Below are 20490 nucleotides of genomic sequence, written 5' to 3'. Positions count from 1 at the left end.
AGATAAAACAAGTTACCTGGAAAAGCAGAATACATTACAGCTCTTCAATTACAAATCTTAAATCAGACAAAATGCATTTTTATTGACATGAACTAAAGGTTAAGTTAAATTGTAACAACAAATCAGGTACGCAGACATTTGATTGATTGTTTTTGCTCTCTTTTAGATGATTTATACTCTATAGAACATGTAAGGACGCATCACAAGGAAAGTGATAAAAGCAGTTGTAGTTAACAACATGGGGCGAACTTTGAAGTTGTTGAGCACATGGTAATAACCCTTGTAAGTGTCTAGTGAGCACTGAGGAAAGATTGATAGCCAGAGGGAGGAAATATCTGTGTGTTCAGTGGTGCACCTGGTTGGTATCAGTCTGCTAATGAAGTTGTTCATCCATAAAGGCATGAAGGTGCATGTCAGGCCAATGGTCGAGGAGAAAGTGTTCACATCCTTTTCAACTACACCCAAAAATACTCCATTACAAGGAGCATTACCCTGCATTAAAAACTTTTGAATATGAGTATTGTGTGTAAAAAGTGTATACAATAGTTAAATCCTCCCTCTGAGTATTATTGTTACAGTTTTATACAATATTACACTATATGTTGATTTTAATTGATTGAAAACAACACTGACTGAATAAAATAAATATGTTTATGATGCTGAAATGTGTGGAGCTTATATAGAGCTGTCAAATAATAATAGTAATGGTAATAGCAATATAGTAAAAGCAATAGCAATAGTTTCCCTCTCAATTGTATTGGAGTGGAACTATTTGAGGTAATTCAATGTGAATCCTTATTAGAGTACAAATACCTTTACAAATGCATGTGAATGAACTTGTGTTGCTGACATATCTCATGGTTTGATATATTGTATGGTTTTGTAATGAGCTTTTTGTTAATGCCAATGTTTGTAATTTCAGGTCCAGTAAAAAAATATATACCCACAATTGATAAATACATCACTTTTTATTACTCATGTAATATGCCAGCATAGGGAGGTCAACACACTTAGGGGCTATGGTTGTTCCAGTTGGCATTTCCCTGCCTTCAGCCTTCTTAAATATCCCTCCGCCGAGCGCAGCCTGAACGCATCCACACAGAGGGGAACTAGTCCCGCCTCTGATGCTAACGTCTGGCCGGGGAGGAGCCAGGTAGGCGCTACACTGACACGTAAGAATCCAGCGTAAAATTTAAGGAAGAAGTTACATCTTTTTCTCAAGTTGAATATCGATACAGCTGCTTAGACTCTGACTTGATGTACAGTTGACCCGTCCCGGACCAGAGGACTGCTCGGACGCTTTTTGAAGCGACGCGGGGCTGTCAAACACAGCAGCCGACACACAAGATGAGATTCTCGGCGTTTGTTTCTGTGCTGCGGTCGGTCGGCCCGGTGGTAGTCGGTATTTCTTTAGGGTTTACGTTGAGTTTATTAAGTGTAAACTGGACAGACGAAGCGTGTTACCTAGACGGTAAGGAGGGTGAGGGTGTGACTGTGGGTCAGGATGGACTGCTCAAAGGAGCCCGAAAGCCCAACTCTATTTCCACTGGCAACGATGTGGAGTCCGACAAGGATTTTGAACCGCGAATAGTGCCATATAAACAAGTCCAGCAGAGCGCCCCAAAGAAAGTTTTCAGGTAAGCTTTTTATGGCAGTTCACTGAAGCTGGTCAACAGTCTGTAACTAGTCTCAGAGTGTATGGCTTATACTTGGTTTGAATAAAGGCCACATTATTATCACTACCAGAGGCCATAGCTCATCTTTAGTAATGCATGAATGATAATAATGGTGTTCACCTGCTGCTAGATGTACAAGTGCCACTCAATATCATGTTGGTATCATATTTTAAACCAACAACATGTTGCATTACACTTACAATACAAAATCAAATTGCAGGTATAACTTAGTTAAATTCTTCAGTATTCTTTCCTCACACTGATCACTGGTCTTGCTGAAATTGCCACAGAAAGTCTGACCAACTGTAAGCCACAACTTCTTCTGCTGGTCTTTACCTTTTATATTTACAGTCTATGGTTGCTTACTTTTTCCCCCAGAGCTAATATTAACTACAGTTCCATGACTCCATGCTGAATGATTTCTTCTCACATATTCTTGGTAAACAGGCAGGTTTTCCAGGATAGCGACCTTGTTTTAATGTTAGCCCTCACACCCAAAGTGGTAGCATTGCATTACATTCTGAGAAAGAGACTTTTCCCTGGGGTGTTCGGAGGTTAGAACTTAAACCTGTTCAGCATACAGGTTTCACAGGCAACCAGTGCCATTTATTGGTTTGGAATAGAATGGTAGGTATGCAGCTAGAGATCATTTTTTTAATTATCAAAAAATACTGTTTGATTTATGACAAATTGATCATTGAATATCAAAACAAAAATCCAGAGACTAAATATCTTATTTTGTCTGACCAACATTTAAAATCTCTAAAATCTCAAACCTATTTCATTAACCTTTATACATGTTTAAGAAAGGTATCACATTTTTACATACGAGATGTTAGTGGCATAACATGTTTGATTTTTTCTTTCTTTGGAGAATAGTTGCTGATTCGTCTGCTAATCAAATATTCTACAAATTGCCTTTGTGTGGTTCTTATTAAGAGGCGTAATAGATCCAATGCACAGTATAATAGAGGCATGGGTAGGGTGTGCCATGTTTGCAAAGATCAATCAAAATTCGAGTCCTTGCACGTTTACTTTTCCAGAGAGTTTGTGTTTTTCCTTGGTAGTGTGTAATTAATCCCAAAATTGCCATGGCATCATCAAACCCACAGATTTGATGAAATATGTTGGTGTCGAAATAATCATTAGTATTACTTTTGTGTGACAGGCAATTTATTTTGTATTCACCGTTGGTGAAAATGTGTTGTCTAGTTTTTGATTCAACATTTATTCATTAACTGTTTGCTGTGTTTTTCAGGGCTAAATACATAAGCACAGAGTTGGGGACGCGAGAGCGTCTGTTTGTCGGGGTCCTGACATCCAAGAACACTCTAAACACTCTGGGTGTAGCTGTCAATCGCACCATCAGCCATCACCTGGACTCTGTGATCTTCTTCACAGGCATGCGCAACCGCAAAGTCCCTCATGGCATGTTCGTGGTCTCTCACGGAGACGAGAGGCTGATATGGAACATGTATCAGAACATCAAACACATCTTAGACCATTACATCAATGAATTCGACTGGTTCTACTTCGTCCAGGATGACGCCTACACGGAAGCTGACAGGATCAAAACCCTGGTGGATCACCTTAGCATGGATCGAGAGCTCTACATGGGCAAACCTGAGGAGTTCATAGGAGGAGAAATGGAAGGGAAGTACTGCTACGGAGGGTACGGGTACATCCTGTCACGTACCTTGCTCCTCCGACTCCAGCCCTACCTGGAAAACTGCAGGAACGACATCCTGAGTGCAAGGCCTGACGAGTGGCTCGGGAGATGCATCATTGATTACACACAAACCAACTGCGTCAATGAATTTCAGGTAGGAGTGTATTTTCTATTTTCTATCAATAACACTTTTTTTTTATCCATACATTTTTTTAATGGTTGCTGTTAAAAGGGAACAGAATGAGGCAGTTCAGAGTCAAAATTAATGAAGAGCAACAGAGTAAAATAATACCACGCCTTTTTTAGATCCTTTAGGGCTCCTTCTCGACAGAATAACAAAACTATCATTGCCGGAATCAAGCTTTGCCTCAAGGACAACACTTAAACCTGAAAGAAAGGTATATAAAAGTGTAATTACCATTGTAGCACAAAGGCGGTATTTATATTACAGAGTAGATTGCTAATACCCTTTAGCCTTTTACCCTAACCCCCCCCCCACAGCTCCAAGGTGGAATAGTTAACCAGGCAACAGAGCGCAGCTGATTTCAGCCTTGCTTAGGATCAATGGTGTGAAAATCCCCTGTGGGTCAACATGCTCTGCTCCTGTAATGTCATTAGCATTAAGGTCAAGCAAGGTCTGTTTGCCCCAGTGCCCTCTCGGGTGATTGTTTGTTGCATTCAGTTTGCATCATCCATGTTTGTTTGTGGACAACATATTCAAATATATTGTCAGAATCTTATCAAAGGAAATGCAACCTTATTATTTATACACCAGTATTTTTAATTTGATGTATTCCACTGTCTTTTGCTTCCATGTCTTCCTCCTTGGCCTTGCCACGGTGCAGGATACCATCTTGTTACACAGTTGAGTGTGAGTTGCATGGCTAACTAAAATGCCTGGAGCCAGACGAGCTCCAGCTCCCCCTGAACGAGGGAGGGGGAGCTGGGGGAAAGTTAAAAGGCCTGGTGCGGTTGAAGAAATCAGCTTGAACACAGAGCCAGACATCAATTTTCTGTTAAGAGACAACATTGATGACAATTAGGCACGGATAATGCTTCACTAAGCGTACCACTACAGGCTGTTGGCAAACATTTGCAACAGAGTGGCCTCACTGCTCAGCTAAGCAGCATCTCCATTCTTTGTTCTTTTAATAGCTTGATCAGATTGGATTCACTTTTTTAATCACTCAAGCTCCTTAGGATGCTACTCTGTTTTCAGCTTAAGTGACTGTGTCTTAAGTGGGATTCCGGTCATTTATGTTATTAGGTTTCAACCTTTTAAATTATTTGCTCTTGCAGTTAAACCTGATGCTGCCTGTGATCATAAACACTGGAGAGCTTAATTAAGATAAAGGATCTCTTGAATCCCATAATCCCAGAACAAATTTAGATTCCTGAAATGTTCAAAACTTTGACAATAGAAAGCTGTTGTATAACAAAAGAATGTTGGATTGTTGCTGAATGAATCCCTGTCTTGCCTTCACTATGCAATTATGGTTGAAACCAAATTGTTTGCAGTGAAGATGAACCCAAGAAGCTGCCTAGATAGCGTGTAATGTTTGTTTGAATAGCAGCACAGCATAAAACTTATGCTTGGAGAAACGTTAGACACGTTTCTGTCATTCAGGATTGAATATGCCTCATGTAAAGACGTCTCTTGTTTCTTCTCAGGGGCTTCAGTACCACCATTATGAGTTAGGAAAAAACTCAGATCCGAGTAAAGAAGAAAGTGAACAGTTCAAGAAAGCTCTGACTGTCCATCCAGTGGCTGACCCTGAACAGATGTACAGGCTGCACCGATACTTCACTGAGATTGAACTCCAGAAGACCTACGATGAGATTGCTAAGCTTCAGGTAAGCTGCTTTTCAAGTGCCACAAATCACCTATGGTTCAGTCAAAAATAAAAACCAGGCTTTTCTTTGCTTGCCTCTGGCAGGTCAGCTAGATCTTAAACACATCTTGTGTTTCCACAGGCAGAAATAAAGAACGTGAGTGTGGTTGCTTTTGATGGCAACCGGAGTTCCCAGTGGCCTGTGGGGATCAATCCACCGTTTGAACCAAAATCTCGGTTTGAAGTTCTGAAGTGGGAATACTTTACAGAGGAAGAGATTTATTCATGCATCGATGGCTCTCCAAAGTGTGAACTGCAGGGCATTGACCGCATGGATGTGGCCAATGTCATTGATGTAGCTTTGCTAGAGCTGAACAAGAAGTATAAGCCTGTCCTTCACCTGAAGAAGCAGCATCTGATTAACGGGTATAGACGCTTCGACCCCGTCAGGGGCATGGAGTACACCTTGGACCTTCAGCTGGAGGTGGTGAACCAGAAAGGTCACAGCCGTTCTATCACTAAGCGAGTTCATCTGGTGCGACCTTTGAGTCGGACTGAGATCATCCCCATGCCCTACGTCACTGAAGCTACCAGGATTCACATCATTATACCTCTTACTCTGCAGGACCGGAGCTCTGTGGATCATTTCCTGGGAGTCTATGCTTCAAACGCTTTTGAGACCAGTGAAAATGCCATTCTCACATTCTTATTTATTTATGACCCAGTAGAGGCACAGCAAGTCAACCAGAATGATATATTCGCCAGTGTGAAGGGTCAGATAAACACTTATGAACGTAAATACCCTGCAGTAAAAATCCCATGGATAAGTGTCAAGACAGAAACTCCATCCCAGATCAAATTCATGGACATCATCTCAAAGAAGCACCCAGTTGACTCGCTGTTCTTCCTGGCTAACATTAAAACAAATGTCAATTCAGAATTTCTGAACCGTTGCCGCATGAACTCCATAAACAACTGGCAGGTGTTCTTCCCTGTCCATTTCCAGGACTTCAACCCTGACGTGGCTTATCACAACCAGCCACATCCGGCTACAGTTGATCTGGTCAAGGACGCAGGCCATTTTGACCGCAGGTCATTTGAAGAAGCGTGTTTTTACAACTCGGACTACATGGCAACTCGAACGCGAATGGTGGCAGACGTCCAAGAGAATGAGGAGATTCTAGATACCCTGGACATCTTTGACATGTTCTTAAACTATTCGGCCCTGCACGTGTTCAGGGCAGTGGAGCCAGCATTGCACCAGCCGTACAGCTACCAAGCCTGCAACCCACGGCTAAGTGAAGACATCTATCACAGATGTGTTCAGAGCAACCTGGAAGGTCTCGGTTCGTGCTCCCAGCTTGCCATGCTTCTGTTTGAGCAAGAACAAGGAAACAGCACTTGAAACCAGAATTAAACTTCCATTATATTGAGGTTACAAACTGTGTTTGTTGCTCTAAAACCTTGATGATGCAAGCTAGCACAACTAAAGTCTGGAGAACTGAGGTGACATATTTAATGCTGCCTGACATTCTCTAGCAGTCTTTAGTTTGAGGTTGTAGCTAGCTTGGAAAAATGAATGCAGTACATTCCTAATGAAAACTTTCCTAAATGTTCACAGTGCATATGAGTTGCTAGAACCAAATCTTTTGCTACTGTGACGATTCTAAAAAGCTGCAATTTACAAGTTTTGATCACTTGTTGGGAGAAACTGCCAGCAGCAGAGCCTTGACGCAGTGCTGGTTCATCCAGCTGTTATGTGTTTGGTGTCCAGGGGACATAGGTGACCCAATGGTGTCGTCTCTCGTGTTCAGTTCAGATATTCAGTGGGATCAGAAGAATTAGCTGCAATACTTTCACATTTTAGAATGGCATTTGATTTAAAGGCACAATGAGTAGGATTGTATTTGTATGTGTATAGAATGGGTGTCTGTTTCAGCAGCTCTGCCTGTATTTTCTATTTTCTGTTCATTTTGCTGCGTTGGGGGCTTTTGTGTGCACCAACATTTATAAAACGCAGCAACCAGGTGCCAGATTGTAAGCACAGATCAAAGAAAAAGCCAAAAGAATGGTGGACACAGTGCCAAAAAAATGCAAATATAGTGTGGTGAAACACCATGCGGACAATGCTTGTACCAAAAACGTGACCCTGAGGTTTTGCTTTTACACGCTGGCGAGCACAGTAAACCTCATTGATACGGTGAGGAGAAGCTGACTGTGAATGTTAAAAAATCCTACTCATTGTCCATTTTTATTGTTAATTTCAAAGATATTGTAAGATGGGGCTTTAACGTGAAGTTCGAAAAGATAATCGGTATATTGCACCACAGGTTGTGTGCTCATTCACATTGAAGCATTGAGCTTTTGACACGTTCTGATTTACAAAGGCACATCTTTGTATATGTGCCTTGACACTGACTGTTGGGTGGGTAGGAGATAGTATCTTCCACTGTGGATAAAGCCTGTTACACAGCTGGGAGGAATGAATGGAGAGTCAGTTAACTCTTTTTTTTTTTTTTAAGGTGACAGCAGTGTGTATTTAAGCTTTTGATGTTGTAATAAAATGTACATTCAAGAGGCAAAGGGCAATCATGAATAATGGGGGGAAATAAATCACCTAGGTAAACGTCTGAAGTGATGGCCCATGTGAGTCCTCGTGAAAGCTGTACTTTAAAACTGAATATTTTTAAATCAAAAAACAATTTTTCCACAACAAGTTTAGCAGATAGTTTTTTTATACTCTAAAAAAGATGTCTAAATGTTCTAAAGTATTTTATAAATTATTGAATGATGTCATTGTCCTCCATTTCCTGGGCTTGGTTTTAGAAACGGCAGCTTTCTCCCAGTCTCAGTGCAGTCCAATGGGAGGCCTTTTCTACATTACTGAGTGGAGGTTGTGGATGTATCGGTACTGGACACCAGCAAGTTATTAGTATATTATAATGTGCAATATTACAGATAACACAACTGGCTATATGTCCAATGGAGGGGGACTTTCTATTTCAAAGACAATAGCCGCGTTCAGTACTTTTCCCACTTTAGTTCCGATATAGTTCCGAAATGTCGCGTTCACACCAAAAAGAGCCGGAACTAAAATTAGTTCATGAGAACCTTTTTACCCCCTTTTCCGTCCCTGCTAGAGAGCAGGGACTCTCATGCGGCTCTCTAGTGAGAAAAGAGCTATATTTCTGATTGGCTGGGCGGATTGCAAACCACGCCCCGTAAAACTCAAATAAAAGTGTTGTGAAGCCACCATTTTATTATCTTCGCATTAGCATTATTAGCATTAGCCCAGCGCAGAAACGCAGAGAGACTAACTTATGGCAACACAAAATAAAACATGGGAGCGGTGGAGATGAGGAGGTGTCGGCGTTCTGGCGATTTACTCGGAAGGCTTCAGTAGAAGCTGCTGGGAGTCCCAGCAGCTTCTACTGAAGCCAGTCCCCATTTTCGGGGACTTGGATTTTGGGCGGCAGTATACGCCGTGAAGTTGTTTGCGGCCTGCCAGTAAACCCAAAGCAGAAGAAGAAGTGACGTCAGCGGCTTCATTTGCCTAATCCACCCCCAGGGACTTATTCCGGTGTGAACGCGATCTGTACTTAGTTCATGAGGACTAAAGAGTTCTGATGAACTAAGTTCTCATGAACCTTTGTGGGAAAAGTACTGCGGTGTGAAAGCGCCTATTTGCTGCAAGTAAAGCAGTGTGTTTATCACAATACTGTTCATGACATTGCATAAACCATCTGGTGCTTTCTGTTCAATGATAAGTAAATACACTGTATTTTCTTTTGAAAAGACCTTTAATGTATTTTGCTGACACTAGACACTTTCCATCATCAAATTTGCTTTGAAATACATTAAGGCAAGTCAATTTTATTTAACTTTAATCGGATTCAAAGTATTTATTGGAAACACTACATCTGCAGTGGTGATCCTCAACAGTGTTTGCTGTATTTTCTGCCATGTGAACAAAGACCGCGGAGGTCATTTTTATAACGCATCTCTTTCTTTAGAGAGCAGAAGAGTATGACACTAATAATGTGCAGAAATGGAAACTGAATCTTCCAAAAAACCACTGTGAAAGACGGAGGGCTCGGATTACAATATGAAGTTATTGTGGTGATCTGGGTCGTCTCTGCCTTCTGTAAACGTGAGAAGCTTAAAATCAAGCGAGCGTGGCAGATTAATCACCCCGTGTTGTTAACACCGCCGCCATCGCTGAGCGAAGACTTAAGTGTTTTGTCCATAACTTATTTATCTGCCATTTCTCTATGACTTATGCAGATTCTGAATACTTCCGCACTACCAGAGGCTTCCACAGCATTCTCTGTACATTTATAAATATTTTATAGATTCTATTTTTAAGCTTATTGTAGCTTTATGTACACAGCAAATGATACTTTTATTATATTTGGTGAAAAATTAAACGTACTGTATTTTGAGCATTGAAAATCATTTGACCATGAAGATAATTTAAAATGTATGTTTTCCCACTTCAATCATGTAATTCATTCAAAGAAGCAGGCAAATACCTTTTTTATTTTTATTTCCATTGATGTTTGAACCTATAGGTTTACATTATTTTATGGATATGGGTACTAGTATAACCAAAGCGATACATTTTAATGAATGCTCATCACATTTAATTGTGTGCTGTAATTCCCAAATGAAATGTGAATTATTGTAATTTTTAAATAAAGAGTATTTGTATAACATTTCTTCTTTGTTGTTTTGTTTTTTACGATAAGATTTATTTTGCATTAAATCTACAGAATCCAGTTTGTCCTTTAGGTGTCAGCAGAAGAGCGCGTAACTGTCGGCAGGTGAAAGACCAGGACAGGCAGCTGAGGTGAGCAGCGTTACTGAACAACAACTGAAATATTTCTTCTAATACCCACTGGTAATAATGTCATCTCCATGTTCCCAGCGTGCGCTCAGTGGCTTGCAGTTAACATTCCTGCCCATGTCAGAGCCGAGGTATTCCTGATGTCTGGGCTGGGTAAAAACAGGGAAAACGTTGCATCCTTAATTACAGCTTTAGTTATTTCAAGGGTCTATGTGTACTACCCTGAGGCATGCTGTAAAACCACATAACTACAGAGCAGCTGGGACTTAATTGTAAGTCATTATTTTGTACTTCTTTTTACGTTAGATCCCAATACTTTCTCCTCCCACACTGAGACACAGTTGTTTCAAGTCCCCCTGCAAACTTGTACGAGATGTTCTTAGTTTTAACAACCCAGTTTCACCTGGATGGTATTTTGAGGAGCAGAATTAAGCGAAGTGCTCAATATATCACTTGTCCTAACTAGATAATGGCCCTTGTTGAAAGCCCCTATGAGTTGTTACCTATTGTCTACAAAATACCCACCTTTGGCAAGCCTTGAGTCTTCTTGTAGTCTATTTTTCTTTTAGCAACGTCATATAGTCAGTGGTGGAAAAGATTAACAATTTGTGGCAAAATGGGAACATGTGAAGAAAAAATAGACAAGTTTCAAATAAAAAGTGAGTTGGGCTCGGGATTTAGGAGGCACTGGTTTTACCAATCTAAACTTTAATAGTTATCGTATTTACCATATTTAACATTTATAAAATGTGTTCTAACAGAAAATAATCACAAGATCACACATCTGTACAAAATGTCAGCGTTTCTTGTCACTGCAGTGATGGTCAATTTCCTTGTCAGTCAGATATGGGATGGCATTCTTCCTCAGGAATTGCTGACAGCTGCTTGTGTCATCCTGCACTCAGACTGCCCTCTTTTCTCAGATGACCTCTTAGCTTAAAATAAAAGGGGCTGAAAAAGGAAAGACATAACAGCAGATCTCAAAATGTTAATATTGGTGGCTGCTCGGATCAAATTGATTTTTATGGGTAATATAATGAGCACATGTGACTGAATGACATGGAGCTATAAAACGGTAGGCCCAAAGAGCTGTGCATAAGGGAGCTGAGAGTAGAGCCCTGAGGAATCCCAGGAATGTGCGCTACTTGTTATCAAGCAGGGAAGTTGTCCCATCTGCTACAGTACAGACTTGCCGCCCATGCTCAGTCCTGTGGCACCTCTCTCAGACTGCTGTAAAATCAACTCTTTGTGATCAACCTCTTTTTTCTTAATGCTTTTGTATACAGAATGAATCGGGTTGTGTTTTACATAGCTCAGCATCTGGAGGATAGGAAAGCTTTCTACATGGACCCCAGGCTTGACCATTGAAACAAAACTGTTCAGTGATAATGCAGCCCAGTATTCATCGCAACACCCCCCCCCCTCCTCCTGTGTGACTCGTCTGAGGATAGCTACAATTATTGATGACAGAGGAGAAGATTGTTATGCATAGCCTGTACAGGATGCCATCAGAGACTGTGATTGGGAACCTTTTGAAAATGTCAAAGTGACACATGATTATGAATATTAAACGGCCATGTATAGCCCATGATTACTTGACAGGAGGAGGGGATTTGACAGATGGAGGACTGTGGAATCTCATTGTTAGCTAAAGTGGTGAATAGCAACGTTGTAGCAACCAAAACACGGATAGGATTAACAGAAAGATTATGTCTACATTTGTTAACATGATTTTCGGTGATGTTAAGTATTTTATACATTGCCAGACAATTGTTATGAATTACATACAGAGTGGATTGTCAAAGGCCTGTCTTTAAGCAGGCTTGATTTGTGCAGTTTAGGGTTATGCTGTAGTCATATGTAGCAACACAATTTGTTTACAAAGGGCAGCAAAACAGGATGAAATGTCTGTTTTGAAGCCAAAACTAATGCATGAACAGTTGCCATGAGGGAAACATGATCAACATCTCCTCCCAGACAAAAACAATTGTCTAGTTATTAGTAAGCACATCATTTCCTGTAATACAACACAATGTGAATTTTCAAATATAGAAGATGAATTACGACACACTAATAAAACAAAGCGTCTAATATTCTGTGGGTGAGTTAATAAAAAAAAGACTGCATGTCTTCCATTTCGTCATTTCTGAATGCTTCTTTCATTAAAGAGGAAAACAAAGCTAAACTAATACTTGCAAAAAATGATGCAAGTGTGCCTATTCTTATAAAAACACAAGTACTATCCGTAGTTAATTAGATCCAAAGCCGTTTTCTACTACAGGAACTTAACATAACTTAACATGTAGCTTCTGTCATTCTTTTAATGTTGTCAACCACTAGCCACTAATGCCATTGGGCTGGGGTGGCAGGGGCAATGTAGGGTCTGGTGAAGTGTAATACCACCTGTGTTAGGGCACACTGCACTGTTCAAGGGCCACACATTTGAACCAAATGTTTTCGAAGTAAATTGTCAATGCTGTATTTATTTCTAATAGAATGTTCTTATTTCCCATGGACCCCCATCTGACTAGCTCCTGGTCCCTGTGTGCCTCCTTATTTAAAACATTCTGATACCGAGAGTGATCAACCAAGCAGATGTGTCGTCACAGCACAACAAAAACTATTACAACAAACATAACAAAAGCCACTGCCGTTTCACAACTGCATGTATATTGAGCAGGACAACCAAAAAAATAAAAAAAGGTTGCAAGGTTAACAAAGACGTCCGGTTAAAGGAACCATTAAGGAGAAGAAGAGACGACACACAGTAGAACAGTGCTGACAAAAAATCAAACGGATGAAAAACTAAAATGTGGATCAAAGAGCTGGACCCCTTTCTCACCACCATCAACAGCAGTGCCCTGGAGCTAGCATGCATGTGCAACATAATCAATAATTTCTCAACTATTTCCATTGTTGTCTGTCCCACTTCTATGGTGAAGTTAGTATCACTGTTACAGTGTAATACGTATACATTTATAAATTGTAATGCGAGAAAGAAGGCTTAAACTTCCAGATTATATGAATCCAGATGTTACAGGTTGTTAAGTTCCTGCAGTGCATAAGGATAAGAGAGCAAGTTGACCTTCAATGATGCAGACAAACATTATTATGGATGAATAGATAAGTCTCTATTTTTATTTTTCATTCCCACTCGGCCATCTTGTGCTCTTTTGTGTCTTTGTCCCGCCCATTGAGGATTAAGCATCCCAGTAAGAATATTTCAGCTTTCCAGAGCAATTTTTTTAATTAAACTCTGAGCCGTCCTTACCCTACATTTAATCAATAAAAACGGCCACACTGCAATAAAACTCCCTACTTTCTTTCTAACTATTCCAATTTTACTTTTTCGCCCCACGCATCAGCTCAGCTCTATGTGCTCAGTCATGTGTGAAAAATGTTAAAGTGTACATGCAAACAAACAAACACACACACACACACACGCACGCACGCACGCACGCACACACACAGTCACACTGGGTCTGAACTGTAAATGGCTGCTACACTTTTACAGTGGTACTGGCTCACAAGCTGACGGAGATGACTCGGCAAAAAATAAAATTCTGTTTCTTATTGCTTATGTCAGCTTAAAGTTATGATGCTAACCAAAGTGGAGAGTGGATGGTGGGCAGAAATGATTTGAATAAGAAGAAGTAAAACCATGTCATAACTGAAAACATCATTCAACTCTCAATCAGGTTTTGAGTGTTGAAAAAAAGCATAAAAGGAAAAGATGTAGATAATAGTCACAATCCATACAGTCCATGTGTGTCAGCTGGACACATGTATTGATGTTTGGCAGTCTGACATATCTGCAGATCGTAAAGTGTACAGTAAATGCTACAATCGTGATCGTTATTGTTGTATAAAAGTCTTCTCTAAAATGTATAAATAACTCAAATTCATATTACATAAGTTATATATTAACTGAAGATAAACAACAACCATTGAAACAGAACTTTATAACTTTCTCCTTTTAAAGTTTTATGTACAGGTACAATGCTACTCTAACACCTTAACCACAGAGCAGACAGTTTATCAAAGATGCTGCTAGATCTTCTAAGCCAAGGTCATACAGTATAGCCTAAATAACCCCCCTTGTATCTCTGATGGATGTAGCATGAGTGAGATTACTGTAAGTATTCTCATCTTGTATACAATATAGAACATATACAGTAGATAATAGTATCTCTTTAAATAATTACATAATGTGTAACGACATGTCATGGTACAGAGTGTTTTCCATGAAGGAATAGATGGAGGAGAGGATACAAACAAAATAAATCTGAGCTTGATAAATAAATAATCGGAGTATAAACTGGATCAAGTTGACATGCGGTCCTCCTGTCGTTCTTTGTGATCATGTACCGAAAACCAGTCCTGAAAACACATGTTCGCGTGAAGCTGGACGAAGATGAGAGGGGTCCAGAGAGAAAAATGAAAAGCGGTGTCCAATTTGTGCCTAAATACTGTACGTACAAGTGCTTTGTTAGCAGCACGAGTTTGGTGTTCGACTTTGGCTGTAGCTTTTCACTGGTGACAGCAAAGGAGCGACGCAAACGTCAAGGCTCTGTAATTGATCTGAACACAGACAGCTTTTATCTTTTGGTGTCACCAGGACAGGGGACGTCGGTTGGCTCTAGCAGGCGAAGTCCTCAAACACCCCATGGTGCCCGGGGCGATGGTGGTGAGGGTGCGGATGGTGGTGGTTGGGGAGGACGGTGTTGGCGTACGCCCCCTCTGGGTGACTCCGTGTCATGTCATTGGGCTCCTGCTGAGGGCACAGCAAACACGTCAGCTTCAAAGAACATGAGTAACGTGACAATCTAAGACGAGAATGTACATTGAGAATAATCTATTGACAGCCATTCCAAACCCTGACAGTAGTGACATAAGTTCATCCTGCGGTAGATATCATGTCATATGTAATTTAAAGTGAAATATTTTGGGATCACTCCAGGCAGTTTTAAGAAGCAATAAGCAATAAATCCAGCTTAGCAAGAAGACTGGAAGCAGCCTGGTTCTGTCAACATTTTCAGAAGAGAAAGTACAAAATGAAGTATGTCATGTTTCATAATGCATCCAAAAAGTTGCAGGATGATATTAAAATGTTTATTTTCTAAGCTGTAACTTTTTGATAATTCAGTGAGATGTTGAGAGCAACACTTACAATTGGCCATGGAAGCAATGGAGAAACATATTTAGGTAAATAGTAGCTGAGAATAAATGACTTCTTATTCCTCTATTTTATTTTCAGGTATCAGAGCTGAATGTTTTTCTGTGAATTGACAATGAATTCTCCTATAGGCACTGGTGTTTTCTTCCCATAGTCCAACACTAATTGTATTTCTGCATCTCTACTGGAATATAAATGGTGACACACCAGGCAAACCTAATCGAAGCTGCAGATACTGAACAGCAACAGAATAAATGCTCCTTTGTTTTCCACTGGTTGGCTGGTTAGAAATGGAAAACCTGTTTTGGTTTATCATGTTGAATTGAGACACAGTGATGGTTTATAAGACAAGAGGTGTATTGTTCAGATTTAAGGAGGGTGAAGTTGTGCAACAACAAATCCAAGCTCCAGGGGAGGACACTCCGTGGTTAAGGCTAATTGGGAACAGAACATTAGACATCATTTTAAAATATTAATAATGATTGTCTTGAAGTTTCCTCATGCTGTTACAGTGCTGCAGGGGAAGTTGTGTACTGGGTAGAACAGCAGCTATTTGTTAGCGTACAGTGTGTGGTACCTTTGCTTTCATCTCCTCGAGGCCCACTGTTGCAACAGTGCTGGGCTGCTGCTTGCTCTTCTTCTGCTCTTTCTGCGGCCTCAGCAGACGTTGTAGCCGTTGCTTGATCACCTGGTTTTACCCAGCAGCGGGGAGGGCGAAAAGAGCAGAGATGAGAGGGGGAGAGGTGGCGAAGTGAGGAGTTCATTACTGTGATGTCTGCATTACAGCCCCTCGCTCTGATTTTGCTTTATGCCTACATGTGTGGCAGTCAGCAGGTAGCCGGCTGGAAGCTTAAAGGGGAGACAGCTGAGGACGGCGTTCATTTTATGATCTGGGTTAGTATGACGTCCTCGGCACAGACCTGAAAGGAAATTACTTTCGGCAGCCTGGAAATCAAATAAAACTCCTCACATGCATAACAAATGATGCTAGTCTGATTGATTTTCTGATGCTCAGGATTAACAGTGATATGTACCCCGCACAAACACATTTTTCACAAATGTAGTCTTTTCTCTAACAGGTATAACGGTCCGTAACACATCTCTTGCTGGACAAAAAATTATATGTATCAGATTAGTTCTGATCTCACATTGTGATTGGCTGGTGTGTGTTTGCAGGCACTATACCTCATAGACATAATCCAGTATTTCTAGGATTGACAGGATGCTGGCTCCAATGAATAAGCCCATCTGTCCACCAATGTCCCCTGAAAAGAAACAGCCATAGGAAGCAACAAATGTTAAAGCAGTTCATGTTTGTTACTCACACAAATATGTGCAGCTACTGTAAAGACACATTTCACTCAGCATCTACAATTCACTTATTATATTCTGAGAAGAGATAATAAAGTGACAGAAATCTCACCTAATAAACCCGCAACATCGTAGGCTTTCTTTTGCTCAATTGTTTCATAGTTCAGAGCTTCAAAGAAGATATCTAAGACCAAGAAGTTGTCTCTGAAAAAGAACAAGAGGAGGGCGGGTGTAAAACGCAGTGAAATACAATTGCACTGTTTTTAAATTCACTACAAATCTAACATCATTTGAGAAGTACCACTCCCAGTCATCTTTACGCTCACTGTAAATTGTTATGATGGGACTGTCAGGCCTACAGCGCTCTACACAGATCTACCCAGAGATTGTGAGATAATGAGGTGTTTCAGGGTTTAACTGAGACGAGCAGAACGAGCGCAGACAGCTCATTCATCGACACGTCTCTGATGTCTCCGGATTTAGAAAGTCTGCTCACATTAAGTGTTCCGAGCTCTTTAGTTTAAGCATGTTGACTTTCTACCACTTTCTTGTCTATTAATCACTGAGAGGAATTACAGTATAAGCACATTGTAAATGCATTAGGTTGATTATTATCTGAATATTAGTGATGTTCATTGTTGTAGAACAGGATTAAAAAGTCAAATCCCTGCCTGTTTGACAAATGAATCCGAGCAAATTGCCCCATTTACTAACCTCAGTGATAGAAAGTGATTAAGTACATTTACTCAAGTATTGTACTGAAGTCCTATTTTTGACATATTTGTACTTTACTCAAGTATTTCCATTTCGTGTTACTTTATACTTCTACTCCACTACATTTTAGAGGCAAATATTGTCCTTTTTACTCCACTACATTTATTTAACACTCACAGTTACTTATATAAAACACATGATATGCTGATATTGTATAATGCAGTATAGTAGTACTGGTCTACACGTATCTTAATTTGCTCCACATTGGCCAACTACATGTATAAAAGCATTATAACCAAAATAATCTCATACTGTGAGAACATCGATTCTGCATACTATTCTACACTTTCTGAGTACTTTTACTTTTGATACTTGATTTAGCTAATAATAACTCTGTACTTGTGCTTATTCTGAAAAGGGCCATCGTGCAACATGAGTACTTTTGATGCTTATTTATAGTTTTACATTTTGAAATCACTCACTTGGAGTGGATTACTTAAAGACCATAGTGTATGTACTTTTACTTAAGTAAAGGATCTGAGTACTTCTAACGCTGACTTGCTGAAGCTGCTACAAAAGTAACTACAGACATCAATCATCTGTGCTGACCAGATTCTACAATATTGCGATGGAAGTGTTTTTAAAAAAAAAATGCGAATATATACAAGCACAATGTCAAATAATTCTGTGTAAAATGTTCAATGGGGATTGAATTGAAGATTGGACCTCCTTTGACATTTGGACTGTTTCTACAGTAGTTTGGTTTTGTGTGTAGTGCTAAAAACATGAAAGTAATGAAACTATCTTAATAACATTTGCAGTTTGATGATTTAGAAAAAAAGAATGGCTAATCTAATCTAATGCGAGTACTGGGACAAAACCCTTCTTGATTGTATCCCTTTAATGGAGTATCTATTACATTAGAAATTTTTGTGTGGCAGTCTGACCATGGAGAGTTCAGATTACATGTGTTGTTTAATTTAAAGTAGAGCATCAATTCACCCAAAGTCAAAACATAAACTGATGCTTGTACTGTAAACATGTAATCGACTTTTGTTCATATTTATGGATGGGTTTCTGTTATCACACACCGGAGGTCATAGTTTATGGCCCATTTTATGAGGCAGCACATCACTGCCCGTACGAGAGTTTAGTCTGGTACCTGATGTAGTCCTCTGACTTGTCGTATTTCCTGGAGAGATAGCGAGCAGAGCCTTTGCTGGGGATTTTCACCATGGAGAGCTCTTTACCGTAGCGCGTGAGATTACAAGGCGTCTCGCATGGACAGGTATCCCCAGTGTTCTTCTGTAGCTGTGCTGCAACACAATGGAAACAGTTTAACAGCTAAAGACTGGATCAGTTAAGGTGACCATTTGTTGGCCTTCTACCAGAGAAACATACAGGATACTTCAAAGAATCAAACACTTGCTGCAACAAATGAAAAAGTAGAATGGAAAGGGAATGTGTCCTATAAGAATACTAATACTTTTTTAGTACTTGGGTGCAGCAGAACAGGCTGTAAACACAACATTTGCACACTATTATCACCCCATAAAGAAGTAATGGCTATAGTAAAATGTGCAATGCTGTAGCTGTGTTTATGGCCACTTGGCAAGTTTAAGACTGATTTTCACTTTTCATTTTCACTGTTTTCTATGTGGTTATTTACGTGCTGAATTCTATGTTTACCATCTAGCTTAATTTGTCTGTGTGTTATTGATGCCAGACTGGTAGAATACAATGCGTTTATACCCAATACTACATCACTAAAAACAGCAATGTTCTACAGGTGTAAACAAGGCTGAAGATAGCGGTGAGTCAACCAAACAGTAAGATCAAAACAACTAGCTAAAAGATGCTAAAATGCTCCGTAGTGCATCGGGATAATTATTTGTGGGTTTGTCACTATGAGCGACACATATCATTATATTGTATAATATTGGTTGGTGTAACTTTAAAGTTTCAAATTGAAATACTTTTTATACTTTTCTTATTGGTTTGCAGGCGTCCGTGTAACAACACTTAATTCACAGTTCCAGTCAACAGTTTATCCACCACGGACATTAGACAGCAGGTAACCATAGCAACAGTTTTTATGAGACATGTAAAGCTACCTGACAAATATAATTGTGTGCTGATGGACAACATTTTCTATATCTCAGCTGATAGAGATAATTAGGCTTTTTCTCCAATACTTCACAAAGTACAGATAGGAGGGTTTATAGAGGCTAAAATGTGTATTTTTATCGAAAAAGGAGCAGTCAGAGCTCATTATCATTTAATTGTATTACTTCATATGCTCAGAAAATTACTAGCAGTTAATGTTTCTCCCTGATGTATAGGTGATTTTGAGGGTGAACAAATTCATTACAGCCTTTGAATGGAGAATCAACAGTTTGCAGAAAATCATTTAGCGGATAGAATGTGCACAAAATCAGCTTTTAAAGGCTTCTCCAGCAGTGGTCTCTAACGTAGTAGAAACAGATAACATAAGATTAACAGACCAATATCATTTTGGATAGAAAAATGATTTGTTACTCTAACAATATTATTTCAGACAATTACTTTGTCAAAAGTGTTAACGGCAATATAATTACGACATTTGTTTTGAGAACGAATGATGACGATGCCAAATGCATACGTAGACTTACACCCAATTAACTTGGAGGCAGGAATTGCTCACACGTTTACACATCCATATTCAAAACCCTAACTCTGAAACAACAGTGAGTACACAGGGGAGTAAATAGCTTTTCCAAATCTCTTTTCAAATTCTAAATGCATTCAGTCCAGACAAAGGCGGGAGAGGGAGCACTGAAAGCAGTAATTACAAATTGATGATTTATGTATTTTATAACTCTAACAATAAGGTCATGTGTATGCAGAAGCACGCTGGCATATTATCATTGTCTGGTATAGGAACAAAACACCTTACAATATAAATATATAAATGATATTCTAATTTATTACCTTTCATGGGGGGTGAATGTATTCACGCTAGTCGATTCAGGAAAATGACCCACATGAATATGGTCCTCTCTTGTGAGATATATCTAAGATTTCATTCAACCATATTCTAAATAGGTTTCTGACTCACCAAAGAGAGACATAATTACATTTCTGGCTTATTTAGCTGGGAAATGATAATTGTGACCAATTTTTTTTACTGCAGCCGCGACGCCTTTGAAACCAAGGCACCTTTGTTCAGTCACGATGTGAGGTGGAGGAGAGAGAGGCCGGAGTCAAAGCTAAAGGATGGTGGTGGG

General features: G+C 39.8%; 2 protein-coding genes across 6 annotated transcripts in view; one reads left to right on the top strand and one right to left on the bottom strand.

Moving 5' to 3' along the window:
• The first annotated feature begins 1169 nt into the window (after positions 1 to 1169).
• On the top strand, positions 1170 to 8262 carry chpfa (chondroitin polymerizing factor a). Its single transcript, XM_010783097.1, has 4 exons — positions 1170 to 1637; positions 2935 to 3499; positions 5017 to 5199; positions 5320 to 8262. The coding sequence occupies exons 1-4, from the start codon at positions 1348 to 1350 to the stop codon at positions 6580 to 6582; spliced, it is 2301 nt and encodes a 766-aa protein (XP_010781399.1). The 5' UTR covers positions 1170 to 1347; the 3' UTR covers positions 6583 to 8262.
• Positions 8263 to 11761: 3499 nt separating this feature from the next.
• Positions 11762 to 20490, bottom strand: part of asic4a (acid-sensing (proton-gated) ion channel family member 4a) — a 34099-nt gene continuing 25370 nt past the window's right edge. For 2 of the 5 annotated variants that reach the window (XM_010783056.1, XM_010783071.1), the window contains exons 6-11: positions 18387 to 18540; positions 16623 to 16714; positions 16385 to 16464; positions 16016 to 16144; positions 15777 to 15887; positions 11762 to 14797 (exon numbers count right to left, since the gene is read on the bottom strand). In XM_010783056.1, the coding sequence (XP_010781358.1) occupies positions 14663 to 14797; positions 15777 to 15887; positions 16016 to 16144; positions 16385 to 16464; positions 16623 to 16714; positions 18387 to 18540 (701 nt within the window). In that variant the 3' untranslated portion in view covers positions 11762 to 14662. The remainder of the gene's footprint in view (positions 14798 to 15776; positions 15888 to 16015; positions 16145 to 16384; positions 16465 to 16622; positions 16715 to 18386; positions 18541 to 20490) is intronic. The other 3 variants (XM_010783064.1, XM_010783086.1, XM_010783079.1) reach the window with 3 other exon arrangements.

This window comes from Notothenia coriiceps, unplaced genomic scaffold (genome assembly GCF_000735185.1).
Source record: "Notothenia coriiceps isolate Sejong01 unplaced genomic scaffold, NC01 NC01_scaffold00000659, whole genome shotgun sequence".
Lineage (NCBI taxonomy): Eukaryota > Metazoa > Chordata > Actinopteri > Perciformes > Nototheniidae > Notothenia > Notothenia coriiceps.
The sequence above is the reverse complement of the archived record's forward strand: the minus strand, read 5'-3'. Positions and strand labels throughout refer to the sequence as shown.

Bases quoted from the DNA above. Each gene is read 5' to 3' on its own strand.
- chpfa (XM_010783097.1), top strand. From the start codon at position 1,348: ATGAGATTCTCGGCGTTTGTTTCTGTGCTGCGGTCGGTCGGCCCGGTG. The intron at 1,638-2,934 runs GTAAGCTTTTTA...TGTGTTTTTCAG, and splicing joins GCCCCAAAGAAAGTTTTCAG to GGCTAAATACATAAGCACAG. The intron at 5,200-5,319 runs GTAAGCTGCTTT...GTGTTTCCACAG, and splicing joins ATGAGATTGCTAAGCTTCAG to GCAGAAATAAAGAACGTGAG.